This window comes from Lycorma delicatula, chromosome 8 (genome assembly GCF_047948215.1).
Source record: "Lycorma delicatula isolate Av1 chromosome 8, ASM4794821v1, whole genome shotgun sequence".
NCBI lineage: Eukaryota > Metazoa > Arthropoda > Insecta > Hemiptera > Fulgoridae > Lycorma > Lycorma delicatula.
The window spans coordinates 93,074,206-93,086,507 of NC_134462.1; the positions used below are offsets into that span (position 1 = coordinate 93,074,206).

Here is a 12,302-nt window from a genome sequence, read left to right on the forward strand (position 1 = left end):
CAGTCTTCTTTTATATTAGAATAATAAAAAATTGCAGTTTGGTTTAGACTCCTGTAAAACAGGTAAGATGCAGTTCCATTACTTAAACAAGAAAAATGGAGCGACTAAAGGTACTATCAAATGAAACAAGAGGGCACAGATAGATTGAAGAGGGTGAAAAAGCAATAGTTAACCCAGGAAGAGTTAGTTATAACCCTGTAAACAAATAGATAGGGAGAAAGAATGATGATCATGCATATTTACAAAATAAGAGAAAAAAGTCAAAGATAAAAACAAGGCAATACTGCAATCAAAATATCTTTATAATTATCTATATATTCACTACTTTGGCAACTATAGGGTAAGATGCCAATTTACCGCTCTTTCATAAACATTTAAAAAAAAAATGAATTTTATATTGATAAAAAAAATTATGTAATACAAGATGTTCTACTTTTTCATTAGGTGTTGCTGAATTCCTCAAGCTTTATAAATTCATGATGTGAGTAAACTTCAGTTTAGCGGATTTCCAGTTGAAGTTGAGAAATTGCTCACTGAAAAAAAAAAACCATAAAGCTGGGAATACTTTAAGAAAGAAAATTAAGACAAATTGAAAAAAAGGATGATGACTGTCTGTTTCTATATCAGTGATCTTTCACCACACTAATTCCTCAAAGAAAAGATGCCAAAAGATTGTGTTGCATATATTTACCTATTAGGCAATGCACATAAAGTCTGATGTTACAGTAAATATATAAATATTTACTATTTATTTGGTAAATATATAAATACATACTATTTGGTAAAATAGTATGACTCATAAAAAGGAAAAAATTTATACATAACTCTTATTATACACTCAAGTTATGAATTTAACTTGAGTGTACAATAAAGAGTTTTCAATGTATAATGTACCTGTTTCAAAAATTTCTATACATTGAAACAATATTTTTAAAAAATGGTGATTCAATAAGTGAGAATTATTTTTAAATAAGATATAGATTTCTGTTACAGAAATTGAAAAATTATACTAGAATCAGTCTAGATAAGAATATAATGGTGATTTCTATCTTCCAATCTTATTCTCTAACATATTTATTCTCTTAACACATTCAGTGCTGGGGATGTCTTGTTCATGGCCTCGTTGTGACCACTCATATGGCAAATGATGTCACTTATATATGCATTGTTTAATTAATAAAGGAATAAGCCATTATGCTGAAAAACAACATTTTCCGCAAGGAATGTACTAATTGCATTTAGTGTACAAATAGCAAAATCATTTGCTTATTCACAATTCTAAATCTAATAATTGAAAAATAAAAAAAATATAAATCTGAAATGTATCAGTACAAATACATTTCTTTGAACAAATTTCATTTCACATAAAACAAAATAAATTCAAAAAGGTAAAAAAAAAAGCACAGTAAGACAAGTGAAACCTTTACTACATGTTAATAGTAATAATAATAACAAAAAAACAAAAAAAAAAAACAGAAATCATTCCAAATATATATAGTTTTAACACTTACATATTATTATTAAAATGTTTTAATAAATCTAAAGTATCAGCCAGGTAACTTAAACTGCCAGTCTGATCTAAACCATAACCAGATATATCTAAATGTCTTGATTCTACACGGAATGAACGATCACCAAGAACACTGCAATCTAATGTAGCCCTAAGAAACATAAAAAAATTAACCAAATCAATATATTTAGCTAATAAACAAACTTTATGCATAGGTTTTAACATTTGTTGAATGTTCAAAGGAAGCAAAAGTATAAGAATAAGAATGTTTTTAATTTTTAACACTTTAGATATTTTTATTATGATACTATAATATCCCTTTTTTTTGTAATACAGCAATGTGTTTTATCAGTTTCAATTTATATAATTAAAGCAGTATGACAAGAGAAACAAGAGAAAATTAAGACAAGAGAATCATCCGTTTAAATAATTTAAATTGCTTGAAGAAGACTACAGCAATGTCCTATTCAATAAAAGTAGTAGTGGCAGAAAAAATTTTTTAAATGTATTAAATGATTTACTAGATACAAATGAAATCAATTTTTACAATTATAACACATAAGAGCTATTAAATAGAATAAGAGCTATTCTGCTGTAGTACAATACGTCTGTAACGGTTACATATTAAAAAGTCATTTTCTAATTAGGCTTCATTACTGATGTCTTATTCTATCAAATGATCCTCAATATTATACCATTTCTGATATATGCTTTACTATATTGGCAATTTGTCTAAAACAGGAAAACTCTTTTACTGAATACAATATAGATGTAATATAGATAATTACACATAATTTGTAGATGGATCCATCAAGGAAACTTTATCCACTTTCTCTACTAGCAAAATTAACAATAATTTTGAAAATATTTAAATAAATTTTCCCTATATAAAGTTTAATTCTAACTTCAAAGAAAATTCTCACAATAGAAAAACATGACTGTTTCAGTCAGACTTTGTTTCAGTCAAACAAATATTTCATTGCTTTGTAAATAGGTGATAACATATGAACAGTTAATAAAATTGTTAATAAATTTGGGTAGTCAATAAAATTTGATTTTTCAATGAACTAACTAAACAAGTTGAAAATTCTTTATTTAAATAACTCAAAAATTGGAATATTAAATTTTATTCTTTAACGATGATTGTACTTTAAAAATTACTTTCACAAATCATGAATTAAAATTTCAAGCAAGTAAACATATCTAAATTTTACAAAACCTCATTAAATGTATCTAAATTAGAAAAAGAAAAACATTAAACTTATCTAATTTGAGAAACTACAATTATTTGCAAATTACTAAAACCACTAAAACTAAAACCATTCTAAAATATTTAAAACTTTCAAACTTTAAAAGTATTCATTACAAGAAGGATGAATTATTCAACAAATTTACATTTTCTTAAGGATTTAATAATTTCATTAAAATATTAAAGAAGTTAATTAAGTCAAGTACAAAAATAGAATACATATAAATATACATATATTTCACTTGGTATCTGTGTTATTTTCAGGGAAGCTACATTATAAAAGAGGTAACACAAGAGTGATCCAATGATGAGCCGAAGAACTGAGAACAGTCCACTGCATGATTAAAACTAACTTTATGTAGCATTTAAAATTAAATTTTTATGTTTAATTTAAATTTGTTATTTTTTAGTAAATTTAATTCTACTACTCACCTGTGACATCATAACATAGCAGTAGTTTAGAGCATTTTTAGCAAGTATTGTTATTTTTTAATTGTTAACAAATGTGCTTCAGAAAAATAGGACCTTAATTAGGCAAAATCTCAAGATGCTGAGGATGACCTTGCTCTACAACCTTGACCTTTTAAGTTGAAAATTTAATGGCATCAATGTCCCAAATATATAAATAATCTGACACAGTTGGGTCAAAATCAGTCTAGTAGTTCTGGAGATATAAGGTGATTTTGAGGCCAATACTGAACTCATGTACATAGAAACATTAACATCTGAAAAATTTCCATCTGGTTTTTTGGGTTTTGCAGGTGTCCAAACATCAAGATCCTGTGAAAACCACATAGACCAAATTGGACCAATTACAAGACTTTCCCTTCTAGAGCTATAGCACTATCTAGACAGGAAAGTAAAAATTGACAACTGAAAATAAAAAACTGTTTAAAGAGTAGAGCCTTTCCTTTATAATTTTTTATCTCACATGAAAAGTAACACATATTATCTGTAACTGATGAAAGAGATTCTTCCCTCATAGGACAATAAAATTAAATGGTATAAAAAGAAATACATATAATATATAAAATAGTAAAAAGTACCTGCCAGTTAATTCTGAAAGAGGTCTAGCTTGGCCAGTACGTTTATCAACACCATAATGTGTTAATAATGGTGATATTAACTTATGATGATAATTTGATAATCCCAATACTTTAACCTGAAACAAGATATTAATACAATACTACAAACTTTAACCACAAATAGTTCTGCAATATATTTCAGCAGAATCTATTTATTTTTAAATGAAAAATTTCCTTATCAAAAACCAAAAATTATCTACTACTGATTATTAAGAAACAAATAAAAATAATAGATTAGAACTCTGATTAAAATTTGTTTTCTAAAATGTTTAATACAGCAAATGCTACAAAAATGAAGTTTAGAAAGTTTTTCACATAGGATTGTTGAAAAGAAATATTTACAATACAATTTTAATCCAAACAAATCTGAATGTTAACTTCCATTTTCAGATAATGCTTTCTTTGTAGTAAGATTTTTTTTTATTACTTATAGGTATTCTTCACAAGATAGATCCTGGCAATTGTAGAATTTTTATCTGTTCTTTAAGCTTATTTGTTCTGACTGCTAAAAAAATAGCAAGACTGGTTTTATTGAAAAATATTTGAAATGTAAAATATCTACTTTTTTTCTATAAGAATGTGTCCTACAGAAAAAGGTAAGAATTCAACAAAATGTGTAACAAATTCTGTTTAAAATGAATCAAAGTTTTGCTTGCCAATCTCTTGATGTGTAGATTTAACAAATCTGATTGTGGATTAACAAATTTGGACAGGTCAATCATGAAGGGTAACAATGAAATTTTTAATTTTCACAGCAGGTGACAGTCTACATCAATCTTAATTTTCTACAATCCAACTTTCTAAATTCTAGCCTGTTCATGTACAAGTTGGTTTCTTGTGCTGTCTGGCAGCGACTATCAATGTTGGTAACCAGCACTTCCTGACTATTTTTTTTTTTTTTAAGGGCGAAAAACGTCTATGCATTATCATTGCCTGGATTTTTTTTTTTATGAAAAAAAAAAAAAAATTAAAACTAATCTAAAGGATAAATAATAAAACTTAAATTAATATCACAGATAAAATCTAAAATAAAATCAAAGTAAATACAATTTAACAAAGTCCGAGATGGGTGTAAAGGGCCCATTCTCAGATAACAAAAAGACTAAAAACTAAAAAGCATAAAAACACAAACATAAAACTAGGTTAAAAACTAAAATAACAAAATTAAATACAACTTAAAACTAAAACAAACTATATTAAAAAAAATTAAAACTAAGTTAAAAACAAAAATTAACAATATACAATCTACGAACAAATATGTGGTGCGCAGTCATGTGGCACTTGCTGACTATTGTTGACGATTACAGTCATTCACAAAGAAAACTAAATACAAATGATTGTTTCTAGTTCAGAGTTAATGTTAATTTATATTCAGAAAAGTGCCTATCAGTAAGAATGTCAGAAGAATTACATCTGCTTGTTTAAACAATTAACAAACATGATATATTTTGGGGTACTCCATTTTAATTCAATAAATTAAAAAAAAAATTATTGCATCACTATTTTTGATTTTGATGATATTTGGTATATAACTACCCACCTTGTAGTGGTGAAAAAATATTTTTTTATATTTTTAAAAACTTTTTTCTTAAGTAATAGACTATTTTCTAACTTGTCAACAGGTAAAAACAGCCATTATCATCACTTTTTCCATGAGTTGTAGCATTCTTATTTTACATCATACAGAACATTATTTATTTTGGGCCCAAAATAAATGATGAAGGGCTTATGGTAAGGGCCTGTTTTTTACCTTTTAACTCTTACGTACTAGTAGTACTTATAAAAAAAAAAACTGAACTGTTATCGTGTCCATTAAAAAAAATGGACGCCAAATAATAAGATTTTGAAAATGTCTTATTTTTGGGGCCCAAAAACCATATGTGGGATAGGTGCCAAAAATCTGAAATTTTTAAGCAGTAAATACTTTTTACGTACACCAAAACTATATGAAACTTATTTTATTACTCAAAGGGGTTGACAAGTAATGAAGCTATCAAAACTGCTAAAAACACTGTTCCTTCTAACTGTGAACAATGTATCCGAAAAAATCACAGCATGTATTTTTTCTGATAATAATGTAGGCCTACTACACAAAATATTTTTATATGTCTATACTGAGAGAGCTTATAGTCTAGATACTTTGTTACTTAAAGTATGATGTACATACAAACTCATGTTTAAACACAACAGTGAATAGATATGCATGGACATGAATATTTGCATAATCCTGAATGTAAACATTGTAGAAGGCTCAGTTACTGTTTTGATTTCAATCTGATATATTATATTGTTGCTAGTATTAACTAGTATTAGTTAGGTAATGTAAATTTGTTTATTAAGTAATTTTATTAGCAGTGAACTTCTCTTTTATGCGATATCTTTTATTTTTAATTTTATTGATTAGAGAAATTTTTATTTTAGCTGTAGAAAAACTGGGATAAGACAAACTGAGGTGCAATTGGTAGTTTTATAATTTATACAAATTGTATTGTTAAGAACCCTTGCATTTTATAAAAACAGATTTTGGAGTGTTCAATTGGCATTCAAACTGAAACAGTATGTCACAAATTGACTTACAATAGATCTTCAGTATTGTACGATATTTTAGAGTTTACTGAACAGCAAATAACATTGATATCTTTAAGAAGTGGATGTACTGAAACAAAAGATATCTCTACTTTTCTCAAAACCAAACCAATATTTAGATAAATATTTTCATGTTAATGAGAAAAGCTGCTCTGACCCATTTAGCTGTTTACACTAAACTGGTTAAGAAATCTCTTTGATACTTTCAACAATCTAAATTTAAAATTAATTCAGGCAGAGCAGTGAGTAAAAAATGCTTAAGCAAAATACAAAAACCACAAGATTATTCAGAAAGCGAACCGGAATGTCAAGATATATTTAGGCCTCAATGTGTTATAGTCGAGTCAGTGAATAAAGCTTGTTCAGCACTTGGCATTTCCCCCGTTAAGGTTAAAAAATTATCAAGCAGTGCAAAGGAACCAATTTTAAAAAATAAATTACAAAAATAGCCGAATCAATTACCAGTAAATTAAACAATTCCTTTGATTTAAATATTTCCATAGAAGAAATATAAATAGGAGGACCTGTTTAGTACCACAAAATTATGCTGATTTAGGTACGGAATATGAAGAATTAATCATTAAAATAAAGGATAAATTGATATTTTATGTTTATTACCAAGAAGCTGGAGCATTAAAAAAATTCAAAATGAGTTTAGTTAGTATTTAGCCCATCAATCAAAACTATTAGTTAAAACAAGTGGAACTTTGCCACAAATCAGCAAAAATAAACCCAGTCATGAAACTGATGAAAATTTTATTAAATGTGTCCAAGATTTTCACCAGAATGATGAACACAGCCGAATGATGCCAGGCAAGAAGAATTGTGTCTCTGTAAGACAAACTGATGGGAAGAAAATTAATATTCAAAAAAAGCTTATCTTATGTTAACTTAAAAGTACATAGTCTTCAAAGAAAAACATAATTTAAACACTGGTTTTTTCAAAATTTGCTGATTTAAGACCCTAAATTTTGTGTTCTGGCCGTTGGGTCAGGTAATCACTCTGTGTGTCACCCACCAAAATGTAAAACTCATGTTATCTGCTCTAAAAATGAAATTTGATTACAAAATTCTCCTTTCCATCATGGTATGCGATACAGAAAATAAAACGTGCATGCTGTCACAGTGTGAAAAATGTCCAGGCACTAATGAAGTGCTCGGATTACTGCAAGAGAGCTGGGATGATTTTGATATTATCTTCAAACAGTGGTTTCTGTTGACCGTTGTGAATTAACTACTCAAATTCTTCAATTTCAAGAGTACTTAGAAAAACTTACTGAAAATTTAAATAATCTAAAAAGGCTTCATTTTGTTGCAAAGAAACAAGCTAATTTCCTCAATATTAAAAAGGAAAACTTGTTGGAGGGTGAATGTATTGTAATGGGAGTCTTCTCTCAAAATTTTCCTTTTGTGATACAGGATGAAGTACAGTCATGTTACTGGTCAAAAACTTATGCCACAGTACATCCATTTCTCAAATATTTTAAAAAAGGAAGGAAAATTACAAAGCCAAAGCTAGTGTGTGATTAGTGAGTACTGAAGCACAATACTACATCATTCTTCTGATTCCAAAAGCAAGTTATAAATAAAATCAAACTCAAGTTAAACAATTGTTTTTATTTTTGATGGCTCCTCAGCCCAGTATAAAAACAAAAAAAATTCATATATTTGTGTTACCATCAAGAAGATTTTGAAATTGCAGCTGAATGGCATTTTTTTGCCTCATACCATGGAAAAGGAGCATGTGATGGTAATGGTGGAAGTGTTAAAAGGACTATGACTAAAGAAAGCCTTCAAAGGAGAATCAACAATCAAATTGTTAAACCTTCTGAAATTTACAATATTGCAAAGACAATATCAAAAATATAACTTTTATTTTCTGCTCTACTGCTCAAGAGACTGAAGAATACCTCAGTTCTCATTATCAGGTAATCACAACAGTGCCAGAAACAATAACCATTCAGTTATGTTCTAACAAGTCAGAAGTGTATTCTGAAAGTCTGGGCGACCTCTGAATCAGAAATATTTACGTTAGTATCACAAGGAATTTAAGTTAGTACACAAGGAATTAGTGTTTCTGATTGTTTTATAAGTTTACCAAAGTTCAAATGTAAAAATTCTGTCTGCTGCATATACGATAGCATGTTGTAGTCAGGCAAAGTCATTGAAGTCAAAATACATGAAAATGAAGAGGAATATCGAATACACTTTTTCCATCCACAGGTTCCTGGGGCTTCACTCAAGAAACCATTGAGGGATAATCATACCATGGGTTCAACTGGAAAATATTTTAAAGATTCTCACACCATCAGAGCTTTTTCTATTAACTACTGGAAGAAGACACAACATTACACCAAAGATGAATGAGGACTTACCAGTTCTACTCAAAAAAATGGATGAAGCACTAAGTTACATTACTTAAGTTTGTTATCAAAAAGTGGAAGATTTATTCATAACTTCCATTAGCAGGAGTAAAATAAGGTCTAAGTGGATTGAAGAACTTGTTAATGCATTTGAATTGTTCATCATTTTGTAATTATTATTTATCTTTCTATAATTGACTGTTTATTAATTATCAATTTATTCATTCTAATGAGTTTAGTTGTAATTTTTATAATCTGAAAAAAATACATAACATCAGTATTTTTGGATACGTTGTTTATGTTAGAAGGAACTGTGTTTTTAGCAGTTTAGTTGTTTCATTACTCGTCAATCCCTTTGAGTAACAAAATAAGTTTCATAAGGTTTTAAATTACGTAAAAAGTACTTACTGCTGTAAACATTCAGATTTTTTTCACCCGTCCCACATGTGGTTTTTGGGCCTCGAAAATGAGATATTTTCAAAATTTTACAATTTGGCGGCCATTTTTTTAATGAAAGACACTCAGTAACAGTCCAGTTTGTTTTTATAAGTACTAGTAAGAGTTAAAAAGTAAACAGGCCTGCTACTCTAAGCCCTTCATTATTTATTTTGGGCCCAAAATTTGAAAAAATAACAATTTGTAAACATAACTACAGTAAACATAATTGTGTACGTAACTTCAGTAAAAATTACAAGATTTGGTTATGTAACAAAATGAATTTTGAGTACACTAGGATGAAGTTCCATCTTTACTCTTTCTAAAAAGTCCTTTTTTTGACTCTCTCTATGAAGTAAAATAAGAATGCTACAGCTCATGGAAAATGGCTGTTTTTTACCTGTTGACAAGTTAGAAAATAATCTATTACTCAAGAAAAAACTTTTTAAAAATATAAAAAAATATTTTTTGGCCACTACAAGGTGGTGTTAGTTATCATATACCAAATATCATCAAAAACAAAAATTGTGATGCATTGATCATTTGTTGAATTAAAATTGAATACCCCTTGTTGCTGACTGAAAGTTGTTGCAAGCAATTTTGTGACTGAACAAACTTTCTCTTTAAATGGGTTTTATTGAACTAATAAATAACATTAATTCAAGACTGTCAATACCAATCGGCACTAGCAACTACATCAGTATGCCAATACACCCTTAAAGCAGATTTCAGATTTAACTGACATTTTACAAGCTCACTCTCTTGAATGAGTAAAACAAATAAATACAGTTCATATAATCTGCTGCATCTCATATATGGGACTGGTTTGTTAAGAATTACAATATAATAATTTTATTTCCTTGCACAAGGTAAAGTATTGTAATCGTGAAAAATTTGGTTTTCAGATTTCAATAGAAATATCCATTTTGATTAGTTTCGGCAAGATGTCTGTACATACGTATGTATGTATGTATGCATAAATCAAAAACTATTAGCCATAGGATGTTGAAATTTTGGATTTTGGGCTGTTGTAACATCTAGCACCTTCCCTTTTGATTGTAATTGACAGAACCAAAAGTACTCAAAAAAGCCCAAAATCCAAAAAATTACAAAATTTGAATCTTTTCTTAACTGCATTAATAAGCCCTCATTGAGAGCTTTTCAATGATAATTGATAAGTGGTACTTATTTTCATTGGTTCCAGAGTTATTCCCAAATGAAATTTTAATTAATGAAATATTTTGATCTATACGGGGAAGGCGCATCAATTCGAATCAGACTTCATCTCTTTTTTATTTTTTTAACATTTTTTGTTTTTAAATTAAATATATTGATTTATTAATAATTATTAAATCATGATTATACAAAAAAAATGTCAATAAATAATTAATTATTCGACAAAAAAAATTTTTTTTTTAAATTTAGAAGTTATTGGCGAAATAAAATTTTATGTACTTTTAAAAATTGAATAGGCATTATTACATATATGTATATGTAATAGAGTTGGTGAAACATCTGATTATTTAATATTAATTGAAAATTATAATTTAGGATCAGATTTTTGGATTTTCTAGTTTAAATTCATTTTAATTTAATTACTCTGAAATTTCTGTTTATTTTATCTACATTAAAGTTAACTACAAAGTGACTGAAAAATAGACCCTCACAAGAATAACAAATATAATGAGGCAAACATGCTCGATCTTTAATAAATTGTAAAAAACTCTTATCTATAAGTTCATCACTCCTCTGATATTGTCAGACAATATTCTCCCCAAGTCGCAGTTGATCATCATTTCGTTTATTTGTTTTTTGTTGCCAATTATTTAATCATTCTTTGGTTTGATATAATTCTTCTGATCTTAATTTATGTATACGTTCTCTAGTTTTCAAATTTTCTCCCTCTTTATATTCAACATCCTTTTATTCTTTCCTTGGTCTTCACATTTTCTTCCTCTTTATATTTATCATCTTCTGGTAATGTTTTTATTCTTTCTTTGTTTGCAACAATTTTCTTCCTGTTTATTATTTTTTTTGGTTTGAAACAATTTCTTCCTTCTTATTCTTTCTTTGGTTTTAACATTTTCTTCCTCTTTATATTTATCATTTTCTCTTAATTTTTTTATTCTTTCTTTGGTTTTAACATTTTCTTCTTCATTATATTTATCATCTTCTCTTAACTTTTTTATTCTTCCCTTGTTCTTAACAATTTCTTTAGACGTTAGAATTAAAAGAAATAAATTTAATTTGTTGATGGTCAGGAAAAATAATACGTCACCCAGGTGATTTGGGATAATGTTATATTGTATATTAATTGTAATTGTTATTATTGTAATGTATATTGGAATATTTAAAAGAAAACACACCTGTGCCTGATAATCAACCCCATGGTATTTTATTTGGGGATGGGGAGTTATGTTACAGTAAAATCATGATGCATTGCATTCCATAAGCCAATGTGCTTAATATTTAGAAATCTACCATATGATGGAATGCAATGCAGCTATATCCTATACTAAGTGTACAGAATAATTATTCAGTTCTTGTCGAGTAAAGTTCTATTGCAGTACTCATTCGATGGACTACATCATCGTATTTAAATCATCATTAACATGTACACAAAATGATGTTAAAAGTTAATTATCTACAGTTAATGAATACCAACTGTAATAATGTTAATTGTATAAAGCTCATATTTGATTTATTAATAATTATTAACCTCAGATTGTAAAAAAACATTTTATGATAAATTAGAGTTCAATAAATTATTAATGAAATAAAATTCTATGTACTCTTCAATTTTTTAAAATATGCATACATAATTTAATAGTCATACAAGGAAGTCATGTGGTGTACACATCAGATTTTTTTCTTTTTTTTCAAAGTTGAAGAAAATAAAATCTTAATCAATGTTTCAGTTTGGTATTATATTGAATTTTTTATCTAAAGAATATTTAGCAGATCAGGAAAAAGGGCACTGTGTTATAATATACTGTACAATAATAGTAGTTTAAGCTCAAGAACTTGTTTCAATTTAATTGTTGCACAGTAGCCTTATGATTCAAATACAGATC

At 27.7% G+C, this 12,302-nt stretch overlaps 1 protein-coding gene across 3 annotated transcripts in view; it reads right to left on the reverse strand.

Annotated features, from left to right (window-relative positions):
* The window catches only part of LOC142328756 (deubiquitinating protein VCPIP1-like), a 66,896-nt gene that overhangs the window by 37,697 nt on the left and 16,897 nt on the right, over positions 1-12,302 (reverse strand). For all 3 annotated transcript variants that reach the window (XM_075372774.1, XM_075372776.1, XM_075372775.1), the window contains exons 3-4: positions 3,806-3,921; positions 1,512-1,661 (exon numbers count right to left, since the gene is read on the reverse strand). In XM_075372774.1, coding sequence (XP_075228889.1) covers positions 1,512-1,661; positions 3,806-3,921 — 266 coding nt within the window. The remainder of the gene's footprint in view (positions 1-1,511; positions 1,662-3,805; positions 3,922-12,302) is intronic.